The sequence below is a fragment of the Quercus lobata genome, chromosome 7 (genome assembly GCF_001633185.2).
Source record: "Quercus lobata isolate SW786 chromosome 7, ValleyOak3.0 Primary Assembly, whole genome shotgun sequence".
Taxonomy (NCBI): Eukaryota; Viridiplantae; Streptophyta; class Magnoliopsida; order Fagales; family Fagaceae; genus Quercus; species Quercus lobata.
The window spans coordinates 47272179-47291950 of record NC_044910.1 but is presented as its reverse complement, the minus strand read 5'-3'; the positions used below and the strand labels follow the sequence as shown (position 1 = coordinate 47291950).

General features: G+C 33.4%; 2 protein-coding genes across 2 annotated transcripts; one reads left to right on the top strand and one right to left on the bottom strand.

Moving 5' to 3' along the window:
* Positions 1–509: 509 nt before the first annotated feature.
* On the bottom strand, positions 510–1124 carry LOC115952998 (probable histone H2B.3). Its single transcript, XM_031070400.1, has one exon. It carries the CDS (start codon positions 1046–1048, stop codon positions 635–637), a length of 414 nt encoding a protein of 137 aa, XP_030926260.1. The 5' UTR covers positions 1049–1124; the 3' UTR covers positions 510–634.
* A 2998-nt stretch (positions 1125–4122) lies between these two features.
* LOC115952139 (TMV resistance protein N-like) lies at positions 4123–18436 on the top strand (the record flags this gene model as incomplete). The annotated part of the gene is made up of 7 exons (XM_031069217.1): positions 4123–4207; positions 4655–4909; positions 7653–8175; positions 12021–13140; positions 16362–16640; positions 16799–17677; positions 17771–18436. Coding segments are annotated over exons 1-7 (3807 nt in total), but the record flags the coding sequence as incomplete, so codon positions are not given.
* Positions 18437–19772: the final 1336 nt, after the last annotated feature.

Here is a 19772-nt window from a genome sequence, read left to right as displayed (position 1 = left end):
GAGTAGAATGAAATTGTTTGCACACCAGTCTTTCATATATACAAAATAAAAATAAATAAATAAAACTATATAGATTATATACCATTTTTATGAGTAGGTGACAATCTTCCAAGAAAGCCATTCTCACATACAAGAATTTATTGAAAACTTGATTGCCAAACCACCATATCTCTTCAAAAATATCAAACTAAAATTCAGTCATTAATCAAAACCAATCCAGATTTTTCCGGGAAATTTTTCATTAAAAGTTCAAAATTCCCACACAATTTTTAAAGCATATTCTAATTCAAGTTATAATTTCACACTACCATAGAAATCGGTCTCATTTTTTTTTTTTTTTTCAGTTTCCATTAGCAAAAACACCACCACCACTAGCATCTCCCCCAAAAAATAATTATCACAACCCACTTTATATATCAAATACACAAATCAACATTATCCCATTTCCCGTTTGGTAAATACATAATTTCAATCGTTTTCCCACCAAACACATTCACATTCACATCCCATTGAAAAACAAACAACCAATCATTCCAAACAATTCCCAGAACCAACAAATTCCATTAAATTTCTCTACCAAACGTTACAAACTATAGTTTGCTTTGCCAAACAGAAACTAACAAAAACATCAAATTCAAGAACTAGTAAACTTGGTGACAGCCTTGGTTCCTTCAGAGACAGCGTGCTTAGCCAACTCACCAGGCAACACCAAACGCACCGCAGTCTGAATCTCCCGAGACGTGATCGTGGGCTTCTTGTTGTACCGAGCCAATCGCGATGACTCCTGGGCGAGCTTCTCGAAGATATCGTTGATGAAGCTGTTCATGATCCCCATAGCCTTGCTCGAAATCCCAATATCGGGGTGGACCTGTTTGAGAACCTTGAATAGGTAGATCTTGTAAGTCTCGATGCTCTTCTTGACCTTCTTCTTCTTCTTCAAATCGCTACCGCCTTCCTTCGAGATCTTCTTCTCGGCCTTCGCCGGAGCTTTCTCCGCCGCCACTGGCTTCTTCTCCGCCGGCTTCTTTTCTGCCTTTGTGGGTGCCATTGATTTTTGAGAGAGAGTGAAAATTCTAGAGAGAGATTCGGAATGTGAAAAAGCTTGCAAGGAAAAAAAATGTGACGAAGAGGTTGGTGGGTTTGGGAGAGTTTATATAGGGAGGCGGAGTAGGTTCTTTTTGGAGGATAGGGTTTTCACGCGGATCGATGACTTGGTGTTTTCTTGGTTCAAACCTAATTTTGCATCCTATTTATGGTTGATCAGTGTTCCTTCTTTTATCCATGTGAAAACTGAAAACCTAGTTCTCTGATTGTGTGTATTTGCTGCTATTCACGCTTTGAGTAAATTTTGTTGGTTTTTGAGATTGGTACCATTTGTTGGTTTTTGAGTAAACTGAGATTGGTTTTTGAGTAAATTGTGTGTATTCATGCTTTGAGATTGGTACCATTTGTTGAATTTTTTTTTTCCTCTGTAAAAATTTGAGGGAGAGAGACAAGGGGAGTAGAAGTTTCTGCATCTTGAAGAATTCTCATTTTTTTTTTTTTTTTTTTTTCTTGCTTTTACTGCCATTGATATTTTGCAGTTCGCACTAATGATTTTTTTTTGGTTAACTCTTACAGTTAAGATTTGAGGAAATTATACATTGATAGTCATCCATAAAGAGATTTTTTGGGGGCAGATTAATATTTCTGCAATCTCTCTTACCCACTCTCTGATTTGTTTCGACATTGAAGGTTTTTTTTTTTAAATAATCAAATTTATCCATGTGCATTTTTTAGTTGGATTAATATAGATGATACTGCCATTGGGTTTTATAGTTGATGAAGTAGCTAAGGAATTTGAGAATGTTATTTTTATTGTTTGGAATTTTAGTTCTTATTGAAGATTCAGGTGTATCAATGAGTGCATATGTATTGTTTGTGAAAATGTCTGAATGAGTTTTTATTTTTATGTATTTTGTTCTTTGTTGGTGATTTATCATGGGCTTGCATGTTAATTCCTTTTGCTTTTGCAGTTAAGAACCAAGCTTGAGAAAGAAGAGACTGTGGAGTAAGTGGAATTGGAGAAAGAAACTATTTTGGCTTTTTATTCTTTGGATCTCATGTAAGTATTTTAAATAGCATTATTTAATTTACATTTTCCCAGAAATTTTCTTTTATATAATTTGATTAATTCTTTTGTCATTATTGTTGTGAAAAAGGGAGAGCAATTTTAAGGCTTTGATCTTCTAGATTAGGTATGAATTAGATCTATGATATCGAGCAAGAGAGAGGAACTGAAAACAAGAAGATTCAATGTCACATTTTAAAATGTTTACCTGATTAAATGAATATCAAGATTTAGGGCAGTTGTCATATGATAAGTATCTTGCTAATTGTCTTAAATGATGGTCTGTGTATACCATCCATGTCTTTGTTTACATATTTATTTACTCATATAAGTCAATTTTCTTTACATCTTTGTTTAATTATGACAATGAAGCTATTTGTTTGCTGTCTTCTGGAATTGAATTTTGTTATTCTTATTTACAAAGACTAGTTGGTGCAGAAATCGAGTAATAAATCAAATACATTTTTCCAAGTTTTAACCATTTATCGGTAAGAGTTACCAAAAACAGTATTAGTATGAATTATACATAGAGATGTAGTGGAATGGTCCAAGGAAAACTAAGGTTAGAAGAATTGTACTAAATTTCGCATGGGTTGAGCTTGCTTGCTAATTTTATTATAACAGCATTCCCTGTGATTTAATTATTGTTTACTTTTAGATGTTGTATTTCTTGTGCCAACAATAATTATGTTTACTTGTAATTGCTTTTGCTGATGAACACCATTCTAAATGATATAGAGAAAATTAATTTTGAATCAAAGGATGATGTGAGGGAATCATAATATTCTCTAATCAGTTTGAAGTTGTTTTTAACCTGGTTGAATCTATTGTTTGGTTAGCACCTGCTGTCCTTTAAGACTAGCTTAGCCTATTCCTGGCCTCTTAGTCTGGGTCTGGTTAACATGGCTGGCCCAAACTAACTTATTACTCAAAAACTCCATTTTTTACTGCTTAGTTGAGTTTAGATTGTGGTATTTGAACGCACAGGGTATGAAAGAGCACCTTAACTTTGTAGTAGATTATTTCTCACTTAATTGGAAGAGTAACGAAAAAACTAAGGACACACATCGGCTTGGTACATAGGCATAGACTGTATTAAGCAATGGATAAAATTTTGAGTTGATATTTATTTATTTTGTGAAAATTTGCAAGCATAGAAATGCTCATGGAACAAGTTTCACAGATTGGCAAAATCAGGTTATTGGTACAAACGATTCTTCCTTTCTACAAAATTGTCCCCCGCCCCCCCCCCTTTCCTTCTTCTAATTCGTCTTCTTTGTACTGCAATTTATGTCAACTATACCATATAGCATGAAGTTTCGAAACCTTCTCTAGGTGTTTTAGACTAGAAAATCAAATCTATTTTTTGTTAAAATTGGTGGCAATTGAAACGTGCCAGCTTGTAGACTAAACTAGTTTTGAATGCTTAGTTGAATTTTTATTGATGTTTCAGGTTTTTAAAGCTAGAGAGAAGATATACGAGGGAGACTCTTGTAGCAGATAACAAAATACAGAGAGAAATTTATGTTTACTATTTATATTTATTTTTAAAAATGATCCTATAATTTATGTTATGATATTATTATGGTGCAATGTAAATGATTATTAAAAGATCTTGTGAGCATTGGTCTCTTTCCCAGTAACTTGTAATGAAGCATGTATATAGGTACTGTGGGCTTTTTTACCTGAGCAGTCAGGATTGCGGCAACTGAATGATTTGTACAGTGCCTTTTGATATACATAGATTAAGTTAAACGTGACTCATTATAAATTGGAACAAAATCTAAAAAGCCAGTGATTTAGCAGAGATTCTCAGTTGTACAATCACTCATTATCACTTATCAGGACTAAGAAAAGAACTTTTTTTATTTGGGGTGAAAATTGAGAATTTATTTAATATTTAAAAGCAAAGTACATCGAGTATGTCCATTAGACGCATGTAGTTGGTGTCAGTTTACAAAAGGATTCATAGAGCACTCTCTAGGAGTGCATTTCTGCACAAGGTTATTAAGATGAACATTGTGCTTATATTTCCAGGTGATTGCTTTGCTCCCTTCCCCTCTTTGCTAGCCCGTCCGCCACTCCCCTTGCCTCATGGTAAGTATGATGTAGACGGACCATCCAGTCTCTTGCCAGGAGAATCCAGCAATCACAAATTAAAGGGGCGAAGGCAAAAGCCATATCTTCAGGAAAAGTTAGACATTTAATAACTAATGAAGAGTCTACCTCTATATTTAAAAAAGGCAAAAATTCAAAATTGACCTTCTAACTTTAGTATTTTTCATTTCAGTTATCTAACTATTAATTTTGTCATTTCAATCTTCTAACTTTCATTTGTTATCAATTCAGTACTCCGTTAAACCTCAGTCACCCACTGCTGGTAAGTGAGCTAAAACAACGTTGTTTTGGCTTTTTTTTTTTCATAAATTTCGGAATTAAAAGAAAATAAAAAAACTATTATTAAAAAAAAAAAAAAAAAAAAGCATTTAGGGGAAGAAGAACCCTTGGCTCCTCAATATGGATCAGACAACTCTCTTTCTCCAGAATATGCTTCTCCTCCACCTCATATCGAAGCTGTGGCACCTGAAACTGAAGGCGATGGCTTCTACTCTCCGCTTAAAGCTCCTGTGCCCGCTCCATCCATGGCTATGGAATCGGACACTAATGAGTCTTCTCCAAAGCTCCCTCTTGCAACACCCTTCAGTTATAATGCTAAACATTTGGGGAAAAGGAAGAACTGGTCGATGCTGGAGCTACGGAGTACACCCTATCAATATCTTCATCTCGGTCTCAATCTCTGTAACTCGATCTCAATATAAGAACTCCATCACCTTCATCTCGGTCTTAATCTCTGCAACTCGGTCTCAATATCAGAACTCCATCACCTTCATCTCGGTCTCAATCTCAATATCTCAGTCTCGGTTTCAATCTCTGTAACTCGGTTTCATCTCGATCTCTCTCAATATTTCTTTGTTCTTGATTTCAGGTCTTTGTTTTTTATTTCAGGTAATGGGAATATCTCAGTCTTAGTTTCAATATTTCTCTGCAACTCAATTTAATCTCAGTCTCCATCACCTAAATGTTTTTTTTTATTTTAATAACAGTTTTTTTATTTTCTTTTAATTCCAAAATTTATGAAAAAAAAAAATTGCCAAAACGACGTCGTTTTGGCTCACTTAACGGCAGCAAGTAACTGAGGTTAGTACCGAATTGACAACAATTGAAAGTTAGAGGACTAAAATGACAAAATTGAAAGTTAGAGGACTGAAATGAAAAAGGCTGAAAGTTATAGGGTCGGTTTTGGATTTTTGCCTTTAAAAAATTTATGCCTACATCCCAAGCCATAGATAGTTGTTGCCTAACTGCTTAAAGCTCAGCTATATTATTCGTTGTTAAGCCTATATGTGAATAAAATTCAGTGATCCATCTCCCATGTGAATTTCTTATTACCTAAGGTACTATCGTCGGTATTTAGAGATACAATAGGATCAACAGGAGGTTTCCAAGATATATTTAAGATGCATTTGGGAATATTAGAAGCTCTAGGATGGATGAGAAGAAGAAACTCTGAAGAGAGGTGAAGGGTTTTGTGCACCATTTGGTTACGGGTGGTAGATGGGGGATTATAATTGTGAATTTTTGGATGCTATTGAATAAGATATTCTTTCAACCAAGAAGCTAGGGGTAACAAAAAGAAATTAATGGGTCTTTGTCCAGGAAGAGCTATCCAAACATCTTTGGCCCATATACAATCCCTTATAACATGCAAAGTAGTTTCAGGAAGATTACATCTTGGACAAACATGAGAAAAATCAAGAAGTATATTAGCCAAAAAATTTCGATAATGCTTTTAAAAAAAAATTAATGCTTCATTTTAATTTTCATGAAAAATTGATAAAAATCTTTTTTAGAAAAAATCAAGGCTCAACACACAAATTTGACAAAAACTAGAAAACAAGTCGATTGACCGAACTGAAATAGATGACTAGAGGCTACCTCTCATTCTGTTGTTGGTTTGGTGAAGTGGTTGGAATTAAATATGGTGTTCCACTACAAACCGAACTGCACGGATATATGTATGCATATCTCACAAAACCCATCCTCCTCCTCTCTCTCTCTCTCTCTCTCTCTCTCTCTCTCTCTCTCTCTCTCTCTCTCTCTCTCTCTCTCTCTCTCTCTCTCTCTCTCTCTCTCAAAGTCCAAACCCAGAAACCCACACTCATACCAAACCCAAAAACCCACATCAAACCCAATAATCAAAGTATATCTAAGACAAATTGTAGCGAATTTAAAGCAAATTAAGGTCAATCAAAGGTGAGTCTCTTTAACCCTTCATATTTTCTCTTTGATTTGATATTTTGATATATGGGTTTTAATTTTTTTGATATGTGGGTTTGATTTGTTGGATCTATGGGTTTGATTTAGGATTTGTGGGTTTGATTAGTGGATTTTGGCTGTAGGTTAGATTTGGGAAATTTGTGGGATTTTTGGTTGTGCCAACTGAACTAAGCCACACTAGTGCCCAAAAATTGGGAAGTTAAAGAACTAATACTGGAGCTAATGAAATGGTAACTAGTTCATAAGGTATGGTGGCAAGTTTGTTGAAGAACTGTATCGTGAACACCCCTAAACGTGATCATTAAACTTTGGACCTCTTTCTCTAAATTAAATTTCGAAAAAGTCTAGGACCATAATATTTTTTACAACTACTTGCCACAATTGTGACATGAGCATGATATGGTGTAATTGGTGAAAAAAATGATGGGTCCATACATAAGTGATGATTTTTTTTTTTTTTTGAGGAAAATGTATAAGTGATGGTTAATCACTTACAATATATCAGAATTGTGAATCTTGTAACAAATTAGTTATAAAATAATCTGTGACATAGAGCTACTCTTAAATTTCGCAGATAAAACTTGCCATTTGTAATTTAAATTTTATAGTAAATATCACAAGAAATTTAAACAGTATTTCACAGCTGGTCACCACGAAGACTCTGTCCTTCGCCACGGTATGAAGCATTATTTTTCTCAGGGAAAAGACAAACCAGCTGTGATGCATTGTTTATATCGAAAGACATTTAATAATATTTAACAATGCCACGGTATGAAGCATTATTTTATTAGGATTGGGATAGCCTGGTCACTCTAACTTAATAGAAAGAAGAAGGCTTGTTGACTTGACCCAGAACAGGGGATGCGAAATTGTGAATAATCTCCCTCTTCCTCTCATCTCACCCTCCCTCTCTCTCTCTGACACACACGCGGAGAAAGAACAGTTTTCATTCCTTTATTATTAAACAGGAAACTTATCTAGTAGGAATTAAATCAGGCGTTGTTTCAGGAGAGTTTCGATCAGTATGTTCTCAATTTTCTCACTTTTATATTCATCACTTTTATATCTTTCCTTTCACTTCGCCCTTGAGATTAAAAATCCCCATCAAATTGTTTTCTCTTTCCTTAATTTTCTTTTCTTTTAATATATTTCTCTTCTTTTTAATTGAACCCTTTTTTTTTTTTTGTGTGGATCTATATTATAGCTCTAGATTTTCCGGTTTCCATGAGCACCCAAGGAGGCTCAACTTCATCACCGTCTTCTTCTTCAACACCTCGGTGGACATACGATGTCTTTCTCAGTTTTAGAGGCGATGACACCCGTAAAAACTTTACGGATCATCTATATAATGCTTTGAAGAATAAAGGCATTTTTACCTTTAGGGACGATACAGAACTTGAGAGAGGAAAATTCATCTCACAAGAGCTCGTAAAAGCCATAGAAGAATCAAGATTTGCCATTGTCATTTTCTCAATAAACTATGCATTTTCGACATGGTGCTTGGATGAGCTAGTGCATATTGTTAGATGCAAGACTGAGAAAAAATTGGAAGTTTTGCCAATTTTTTACCATGTGAATCCATCTGATGTACGGAAACAGATGGGAACTTTTGCAAAAGCATTTGATGAACACAGAGAAAATTTTAAGGAGAGTGTAGAGAAGGTGGAAACGTGGAGAACTACTTTGAGAGAAGTGGCTAATATCTCTGGTTGGGATTTACAAAATAGGTATAATTTTCATGACAAATTTATTTCTTCTTATATATAAATGCAGTCTTATTTCATATATATTCTCTTCTCAAAAAAAAAAATTTCATATATATTCATGAAGTATATAATATAAGTAGTTATTAAAATGTAGCATAATATGCATGGATTGAAATAGAAACTTTTGTTATATTATTAGAAATGGTATGTGACCTTTTTTATTTTATTTTATTTTTATAGCAAGATCCCTTCTTTAGGACTTAGGTTACGCTCCTTTGCAATAATTAAAAAAGAACTACTTTTTTTTTTTTTGAAAAAAAAAAAAAAAAAAAAACTACTTGATTTAGGGACATAAAAGCTTTTTTATTTTATTCTTTTTGATAATAAGGACATAACTTTCTACGAATTACAAATCTATTGTGATGATCTATGAAAGTACTAGATGCTAACACCCAAGTACATATTTAGGCCCATAATCAATTTTACGACTTAATACTCTGTTAATCCTAAACTAACATTAAAACCAAATTTACGTTATTAACCTAATTTTAATATTGCATTCATACAATAAAGTCAAAATATATAAATAGAAGCAATAAGAAAGATGCTGAATAAGAAATGACAAACCCCCCGAAAAACACTAGGAAGAGTTTTCAAAGAGGAAATTGGAGCTCTCAATAGAAAACCTCTCCCTCGACACCACCATTGAAATCTCCACTAGCCTTAATAGTTGTCGTACATGAAATACATGAACCCTCGAAGCCCATATCCATAAGTACTTGAGCCATCCAAGCTTTAGCTGGCAACTAACTGTACTGAGTCCTTTTTTCAACTAAATTACTAGAGAGACCACTGTTGAGCTGCCAACGAAAAGCCACTGATATGATTTGGATTTGAGATTAGCTCTAAATAATTTCCAATCCTTCAATAAGGGTATAACACTCAAGGTTTCGTGATGGATGTGAAAATTACAAATTTCTTTCAAGTATATGTCGTTCGTGAGAGAAATGGAGAAGAGAGGATGAAGGAATTTTTTGCACTAGGCTAAGGCTCTCTTTCTCAACAAGATGGAATGCTTGGGATGAATAAAAATGAACTCTCTCTAAGTGCATATACTAAGCTCTCATTGATTTCTCAAGTCCATCATGCACAAGGTGTGTTATTTGGCATATTTGAGAAAGCTGAAAAAACATATTAAAGTGCATGACATTTTGTCTACATGCAGCTTGTGGCCTAGTTGAGACCCAGTTAGTTTGCGAGCTAGCTGGTCGCAACTGCCCTTTGATAAAAGCTCCTCCAACAAATTTGACAAAACTTAAGTGCACTATATCCCAAATACAATTACGCTCAGAAAACTACATAAAAATGAGAGAATAAGTACATAAAATTTGTCACTAAATAACCCAACAAAACTTGTACTTAAGAATCTATTATCTGCATTATATTTGTTTTGTTAAATTAAAATTTACTCTTTGTGATTTGGGATTTCCCAAATTTAGTTGACAAAATTTCAATTATTATATCCATACCCTTCAAGTTTGGACTGAATTGAAACTATTAGGATTCTGCCCAACTTAATAGATTTTGTATTTTGTGGACAAATTCATCCCTCAATTTCATTTCCTTTTTCCTCTTCTCTTCGTCCATTGCAGCATGGTCAAGCACTTGGGTTGGTGTTGCCATGCTCAATACTTGGTTCATCTTCTCCGATTTTTATTTTTCATTTTACACTTACCCCCGAACTACAAGAATTCATAATCAGCCCCCTAAACTATAATCTATATGACACTTTTCCCCCCTCCTGTCACTTTCTTAGTTAAGTTGGATTGAAAAGCACGAGTCACATGACACTTGTCCCCACCTGAAATGACCACAATTCCCCTTAACCTAAAAGCAAATTCCCAATTTTCCCTAAAATCTTGTTTGGTTAGAGAGAAAAGAAAATGAACAAGATGAACAACAAACCTAGAAAATGAACTCTGCCATAGGAGATCAAACAACAAATCAACTGTGATGAACAACGAATATGAATGAATAACAAACCCATAAAATGAAATATGCCACAGAGCGATCAAGCAACAAACCAATTGAGCTGAACAACAAATCCAGATGAAAAACAAACCCAGAAAAATGAACTATGCCACAAAGAGATCAAACAGCAAACCCAAGATTACAAGATCAAATCAAACTCAGACATAAACCTAATCCCAATTTGCCAAACCCACACTCGATTCAACTCTCTATTTGGTCATCTGCTTCATAAGTAGCTAGATACGAAAACCCCTGACCTAAATGTTAAAATTCTAGGTTGATTCCCTCACACCCAAATACCAAATCGACAAACCACTCAATAATTGCCAATTGAAGAAGGTGCTAAAACCCAAACCCTAACCTTAGCACATGCCATAGTGATGGTCAGAATGGTGGGAGAACAACCACTTCTGATCATGTTGTTCCTTTGAGTTTGTATAGCTAGCTTCTTCTCTTCCTTGTTGACGAGTTTGGGTTAGGGTTATCGTACAACTAGCTTCTCCCTTTGTCACCAGCTGGTTGTGGTTAGGTAATCGGGTTCAGGTCCGTGTCAAGGTTATTGGGTGTGTGGTTCCTACGTGTTAGGTTATTATGTATGTAGTCTATACACAAAGCAAGAGAAATAGAGATTCAATCTATGTTTAATGAAAGGGAATTTAGGTTCAGTGTGTGGGATTCTAGAGAATGATTCAATCTTTTTTTTGGTTTCTCACTTTCTCTTACGGATTCATTTTGGAGAGAGATTCACTTCTCTTTATTCAATTTGGTTAGAAATTAAACTATGTGCTTGGTTGTCGTGTCTTTTTACTCTTTCCCCTTTTTAAGTTACTAATAGTGAAGGGCATTTCGGTCATTTTAGGTGGCATTAGTGAGTTCCATGTCAAAAAGTGTTACGTGAGTTGCACTTGACTACGTTTTCCATCTAACTTAACTGGGAAAGTGATGGGAGGGGATAAAGTGCTACACAAGTTTTAGTTTAAGGGGGTGATCATACGATCTTGTAGTTAAAGGGAGTAAGTGTAAATGGGGTATAGTTTAGGGTGGAAAAGTGTAATTTCTCCATTATTTTGTGGTTGCTTATAGTGATTTTTTTACATTAATTTCTTGTTATATACTTATATTTAATATCTATGAATGTTATGTACTTATGGTTGTTCACAAGATATGAGAAATCTAGAGCAAAAAGTGACCTTGATAATGTTTAATAGATAGTTTACATTGAAAAAGAAATTACTCAAAATTTCAAAATGGAGATGATAATGGATGGGTTTTTATTATATGAAAGACAATTGTTGATCATAATTTTAATGGAAGATGCAAAATGCTTTTTTTGAATATTTGTTAAATGTCTATGGCAAATTTAAAAAACTTGTGTACACTCAAGCGAAGTTTAAAAAGGATGTAAAATTCTCGTATAAAATAATTTTGTTGATGTGTAACTTTTGTGTATATATATAGATATATATATATATATATATATAGTGCCTTGAATTTTTCTTGAATTGCAAATTAATATGATAGTTTAGTCTCACCCCCCCCCCCCTTAAAATCTGTTTGGGTTCATTGTAATACAAAATTTGTACTTCACTCATATATCAAAGATGTAGCTCTTAAAGATTTCCTTCCTGAATGTATACCACCAAGCTGAATCATGTAGCTCTTAGGTGTTCTTTATTTTATACTTACATTTCCACTAAGGGTAGTTACATCCATGTTAGATAGTCCATGTAATTCTCTTGTGCTCTTATATGGGTGGTTCTATGTACATTACTTGAGCAAATGAATTCAAATGTGTTTGAACAAGGAGGCTAATATATTTTATATCTTCTTTGCAGACATGAGTCAGAATTTATCCAAGACATTGTTGAAAATATGATGAAGAAATTGAGTTTAAAATTCTCAAGAATTAACAAAAACCTCATAGGAATAGAATCTAAAATGGCAGAATTGATCCCTTTGTATTTAGATTTTGGGAATAATGTTTGCATGATAGGGATTTGTGGTATGGGGGGAATGGGAAAGACAACTCTTGCTAGAGTTGTTTATGATATGTATTCTGATCAATTTGAAGTTTCTGGTTTTATTGCTAATGTCCGGGAAAAGTCGGGAAAAGGTGGTTTGCTTCATTTACAGGAACAATTTCTTGAAGAAATTTTGGGGGAAAGAAATAAAAAGATACGGGATATTCATCAAGGAGTTGAAATAATCAAGAATAGGTTACATCATAAAAAAATTCTACTTGTCCTAGATGATGTTGACCACGTGGACCAATTAGAAAATTTGGCTGAGCATCACTGGTTTGGATTAGGGAGTTGGATCATCATAACAACTAGAGATGAACATGTGTTGGTCAAACATGGAGTTCTTAAAATATATAAGCCTAACGGACTAAATAATGATGATGCCTTGAAACTTTTTTGTTTGAAAGCCTTCAAAAATGAGCAACCCAAAGAGGGTTATATGCAGCTCTCTCAGGAAGTTGTAAAAAATGCTAGTGGCCTTCCATTAGCTCTTGTTACTTTGGGTTCCTTTTTAATTGGAAGAACAATAGATGAATGGCAAAGTGCATTGGAATATTTAAAAAATGATCCTACGATAGATATATTTGATATACTTAAAATAAGTTATGATGGACTAGAGGAAATGTGGAAGGAGATATTCTTAGATATTGCGTGTTTTTTTACGGGTTCAGGAAAAAATTATGTAATACGTATATTAGAAAATTGTGGGTTTCATGCAATAATTGGTATAAGAGTTCTCATGGATAAATCTCTCCTAACTCTCACATATAACGATAACAATTCCGATGATGATGACAATGAGTATTTGGGGATGCATGATCTACTAAAAGAAATGGGTCAAAAAATTGTTCGTCAACAATCATGTGGAGAGCTTGGAAAGCAAAGTAGGCTGTGGCTTTTGCAGGACTTGTTTCATGTATTGGAGAACAATATGGTAAGAAGCTATAATTTTATTTTTGCAAATAAGATTGAGTAGGTATAGTGACATAATTGTGTTCAATAAATTAGTTCTTAAAAAAAAAAAACTTTAATAGGTAAGTGGTTACCTAAGTATCTAAGTAAAAAAATATAGAATATGTTCATTTAACAAGCTAGTATATTGTCTATGACGATTTCTTAGAGCATTCACTTTAGTTCGTGTAAAATTTGTTGTCTATTTTAACAAAGAACATATTCGTTTTATTTTACAAAACTGTTTTTCAAAAACACCTGTATCATATTATCTATTTACACTACACTTCATTAAAATCTATTTCTTTATCATTTTTTTAATTAGTTCTCCCAAATCATATCTCCTTAAATTTAAAAAAAAAAAAAAAAAAAAAAAAAAAAAACTAGTCTCTCTCACACACGATCAGTTTCACTCTTTCTTCCTTTCCAAACCCATCAAACTCAAGACTCTCTCTCTCTCTCTCTCTCAAACACACACGCACACACATGTAAATCACTCTCTCACATAATCGCTACCTACCTCGCCACAATAGATCAACCCAAAATCCATCCACAACCAATTTGGCGACCTTAGTCGATGATTTCGAGTTTTTCCACACACCAATGGTGAGATTCGAAGTTCCCCCACACCATGGATCTCCGTTGTATGGTTTTTTGGAGTTTAGGTTGATGGGTTTGAGCTGCCGTTGGGTTTGATTTGGATTTTTCAATTGATGGGTCGATCGGGTTTTGTGATAGAATGATTAAATTGTGATGGTGGTTGACTGGTACAGGTTAGGGAGCAACCGAGAGAGAGAGAGAGAGAGATAAAAAATGAAATACAAAGTTACAGTAACCTCTATATTTACATGGTTGAGCATTCACATCTATTCGTGCAAAAATTTCTATCTATTTTAGTACAAGAACTTACATTTTCTATTTTACAAAACCAATTTTCAAAAACACCCATATTAGATTATGTATTATACATTCTATTTTATTTAAATAATTATTCTTCATTCTTTGTTTATTATTATCTAGAGAGAGCGAGAGAGAGAGAGAGGGGAATTTGATGAGATGAGAGAAAAAAAATTTATAAATGATATACAAAGCTACAGTAACCGTGTAAAATACACAGTTACTATAGTAACTTTGCAAATTTATATATCTTTACCTTGATTGATGTTGGCGGTTTTGGGGCTTGAATGTGTAAATTTGACACATTTTCTATTATACACAAGCTGATCCAAATTTTCTCTATAGCTTTGTAAATGTTTTATACATTTTTAAATGATATGATGTGGGTAATTTTTGGGGTTGGTTGGCTAAAATGTGACTCTTAGTCTATTTTACATAGACTGATGTGAATGCTCTTATATTTTAAAATTATTGTATGATTAAGTAATTATTAAATTAAATTCATATTTCCTAATGTAATCCCAATCACTAATCTCTTGGTTATTGCATAGAATAAAAGGCTATATTAACATTTTTTCTATAAAAAATAATAATAATAATAATAAAACTTCATTCGATTGGCTTTATTTTCTTTCTTCCATCGCTTCAAAATCTAATGTTGTCATTTCCTATTTTTTTCCCCTCTTGGCCATGAATTTGTAGAAGGTGGAAGTGCTCCTTTATTGTTTTAATGTATGACAATACGAGATTGAAATTGTTCAAAAAATATAAAATCTTTAAAATATGATGTATTATATCCAATTATTACTAACTAGCTTGTAACCTCATGCATATGTATGGATACACTTAAAGATATACAATAATATGCATAATATAATTCCTATATATATATAATTTAAATACTATAGTCATTTTTATATTTTGTTAACTCTATAAAAAATTTTGTAAGGATATTATTAGGTATAAAATGTAAATTGTCTATGTTTTAAAAAAAAAAAATATTGTGAAGCATTTTTTTTTTTTTTTTTTTTTACGATTTATTTGTTCTAGACTTTTTGGTTTTTGTACTTAATCACTTATTTGGATAAATATTTATGATGTGGTCTCACATTTTATTCTAAAATTAAGAAATAAAACTTTTTAAGAATAAATAATTTAGGACATATAGCGCAAAATTGGAACTCTAATTTGGAATTATAATTTGAGTCTTTCTTAGTTTCACCTATTATTATATATATAGATATATAGATAGGGCTTAATATGTAATACATTTTATAATTAAAATGTGATGTTGTGTTATGATCTATTAATTGCTAATGCGACTCTTAGTTTCAGTTTGTGATGTTTAAAAAAAGTGTTTTGAAGCGTAATGATTTTAAAAATTGTGTTTTGAAAATGTGTTTTTTAAAAATGAAATTGAGGTTATGTTTGGTAACAATTTTTATTTTCTATTTTCAAAAACTTGTTTTTGGGAATATAAAAAAAAAACAATTTTCTTGTATTTTTGAAATCAAAAATATGTTTTATTAGTTGAAATTAAAAAAATAGTTTTTTGAAGAAAAAAAATACTAAAATATGTTGTTACTGGGATTTGAACTCTAATGCTAACTCATTAAATGAGACAGATTCATTAAATAAAATATGTGTTTTTATTGACTTTTGAAAACTAGAAACTAAAAACAGTTTTTTTGCTTATTTTTAGTTTCCTTTACAAATTAAGTTTTGAGAACAATTTTTGTTTTTTGTTCATTTTGGGTTGCCAAACAAATTTTTTAGTCTCAAAAATAAAAAATTGTTTTTGGAAACAGAATATAAGATGGAAAAACATTTACCAAACATACCCTAAGTGTTTGATAAAATCTGTGGAAACTAGAAAGTATTTTCTATATGAAAAAGTTGTAGTGTGTAAATGTAATGGAAAAGCAAAAAACACTCCGTGAATTGTATTGTCTTAAAAATGCAAAGCCAAACACCATCTTTATACATTTTCATTTAAATCGCTCTTTTTCTCCACATAATCACAATGCCAAATGGTAACATGTAGTGCATCTTACTATTTTCTATTATGAAATTTGAAAGTTGGACCCACCGTTTTGGGAGAGAAGTGGAATGCAACAATTAAATTATTTTGAGTTCGATTCACAGCCTTCTTGAGCATGCCAATAATTTAGAGGAGGTTATATATATGGAAAATTGAGGGAGTAGATATTTTTATCTCCTTTGAAGGCTTTACTGTAGTAATTCTAATGTTCTTAATTCTTATCATTTGCTTGTGTAAATCTCAAGTGTTTGCTTTGGAAATCATAGGCAACAAATGCAATTCAAGCCATAGGCATCACCAATTGGAAAGCAAATTTCAACTTTGAAGAATTTCCTGAAGTTTTTTCAGAGATGTCTAATCTTAGATTGCTAATAATTGATTGGTTGCACATCCCAAATGCTCTCAATCGTGTTCCTAATGGCCTAAGACATCTTTCATGGAAATCTTGTTCGTTAAAATGTTTGCCATCTAGTTTCCAACCAAAGGAACTTGTTGGACTTGACTTGTGGAATAGCAAGTGTGAATATCTTTGGGAAGGAGCAAAGGTAATTTGATTCTTTTAACTTTAAGTGTAGCTACAATATAGTGCCGGTGTATTTGAGCTTTCTCCTTTCATTAATAAGGTTGTTTTAATATCAAAGAATTCTTTACTTATTAAACTAAATTCTATGTTTAATGGTTTTTTTTTTCTTCTTTTTAACAGTGTTTAGGAAACTTAAAGTGCATCAATCTTTCCTATTCCTGGTTCCTTATTTGGACACCTGACTTTTCAGGGGTTCCGAGACTTGAGGTACTAGACCTTGCTTGGTGCTCTAATTTGGTTGGGTTACACCCATCTATTGGACAACTCAGCAAGCTTAAAAGTTTAGATCTGAGTTACTGCAATTCTCTTACCAATCTTCCCAGCTTGTCAGCTAAAATGGAGTCCCTTATGTCTATTGATCTTTCTGATTGCTCAAAAATCAAGAAGATTCCAGAATTTAAGGGAACTATGAAAAGCCTATTGCAACTTCATTTGCGTTGGACTGCCATTGAGGAACTACCACCCTCATCAATCGAGTGTTTGACTGCCCTTGAAATTCTAGATCTAAATGGCTGCAAAGATCTCAAATGCCTTCCAAGCAACATGGATAGTTTGAGGTCTCTTAAATTTCTCAATCTTTCTTGGTGCTCAAAGCTTGCCAACCTGCCGGAGAACTTACGGAAAATAAAGTGTTTGGAAAGACTTGATTTGACAGGGATGTCTCAACTTGAAGAAATAGAACTTAATCGTATAGGCTGCTTGTCCTCGTTAAAATATTTATCACTATGTTGCCACAAATTTGTCACCCTGTCTGCAATCTTCAGTCAACTTTCAAAACTTGAAGATCTTGATTTGAGCCACTGCGAGAAGCTTCGATCAGTGTCAGAGCTTCCATCAATCATGAGATATATAAATATGGAAAGCTGTTGTTCCCTAGAACCATCACCGGCACTGCTTAGACAAAGCAGTTTGTCACAACCTTATTCTTCCCCATTTTCTCGTGGGTATGATGAGAGCAGTGGTGGAGTGGCATTTACGATATTGAACCGTTACCTACAGGTAATCTCTTCTTTCTCTCTCTTTGACTCTTTCTCTTCACTTGTGAAATGGAATATCATGTGGTTTTTTTTTTTTTTTTTTTTGGGGGTACAGGGACTCTTTTGTCAAAAAACTGGATATGAAACTGCTACCAAAAGAAAAGAGGATGGATCTAAAACTGAATTTCAGATCATTATTCCCGGATGTTTAGTTCCGCGGTGGTTAACTCATCAAAGTTGGGGGAACTCAATAAGCATAGTGTTGTCTCCAAATTGGTGTAATAGTAGGTGGATGGGATTCACTCTATGTGCTCTTTTCAATGCATATGTCTATTCTGGTTTTAGAGCTCGTGTGAAAGCCATTGGTGATATGCCTCACAGTCAATATGTCTCTGAATATCATTTTGGGACATGTGTGGATCACGTTTGGTTATTGTATTTATCTCGTGATGATTGGTTTAATACTGTTGGGAATGGTGAATGCAGTCAGATTGAGGTTGTATTTGAAACGGACCCTGGTGCAATATATCCTAGTTCAGAAAATCCTGTGGGGCGATGTGGGGTCAGTTTGGTATACGAGCAATACACAGAACTGATGGAAGAGTTAAACCAAGCAAATGCACAATGCTGCAGCAGTAACCGTGTCATTACTTATGAAGGTTGGGATGGTGTCCATCATGGATTTGTCAATTCAAAGAGAAGCCGTGATGAGTGTGATGACTTAAGCACCCGTTTGGATTCAGATTATAAGCGTCTGCGTCTGCGTCTGCGTCTGCTTTTTTTTCTTTTCTTTTTTCTTGTTTTTTCTTCTTTTTTGTTGAGAAGCATGTTCTGTGCATGCGGTGGCTTTTTCAGTGAGTCCTATGCACTGTTCACATAACCCACAAAGAAAAAATGAAATATTTCCCTCTTCATCCAATGGTAATGACCAACTCCAACATCTATGCACTGTTTGTGGAACCCACAAAGAAAAAAAATGAAATATTTCCCTCTTCATCCAATGGTAATGACCAACTCCAACATCCTAATTTATTTTATTTTCTTTCTTGCCGTATAGCTGGTTTGGTCGCTAACAAGTATAGTCCAGTTGTCTTTTAGTTTTTCTTCATCTCTTTCAAGAAGCTTAATAACTAGTATAAAACCTTAGTCGATTTAAGAATATGATTCAGATAGGAAAGACATTCTCAAGCTTCACTCATTACACTGCTCTAAGAAATTTTGCTAATGTAGATGGTTCAAACCTAATTTTGCATCCTATTTATGGTTGATCAGTGTTCCTTCTTTTATCTATGTAAAAACTGAAAACCTAGTTCTCTGATTGTGTGTATTTGCTATTCACGCTTTGAGTAAATTTTGTTGGTTTTTGAGTAAACTGAGATTGGTTTTTGAGTAAATTGTGTGTATTCATGCTTTGAGATTGGTACCATTTGTTGAATTTTTTTTCTCTGTAAAATTTTTAGGAAGAGAGACGAGGGTAGTAGAAGTTTCTGCATCTTGAAGAATTCTCATTTAGTTTCTTTTTTTCTTGCTTCTACTGCCATTGATATTTTGCAGTTTGCACTAATGATTTTTTTGGTTAACTCTTACAGTTAAGATTTGAGGAAATTATACATTGATAGTCATCCAAAAAGAGATTTTTTGGGGGCAGATTAATATTTCTGCAATCTCTCTTACCCACTCTGATTTGTTTCAACATTGAAGGTTTTTTTTTTTTTTTTTTTTTTTTTTTTTTTTTTTTTTTAAATAAATAAGTTCAGCCATGTGCAGTTTTTTAGTTGGATTAATATTGATGATACTGCCATTGGGTTTTATAGTTGATGAAGTAGCTAAGGAATTTGAGAATGTTATTTTTATTGTTTGGAATTTTAGTTCTTAATTGAAGATTCAAGTACATCAATGAGTGCATATATATTGTTTGTGAAAATGTCTGAATGAGTTTTTATTTTTATGTATTTTTGTTCTTTGTTTGTGATTTTTCTAAGGCTTGCATGATAATTCCTTTTGCTTTTGCAGTTAGGAAGAGACTGTGGAGTAAGGGGATTTGGAGAAAGAAACTATTTTGGCTCTTTTTTCGTTGGATCGAGAGAGAGAGAGAGAGAGACTGGAAACAAGAAGAT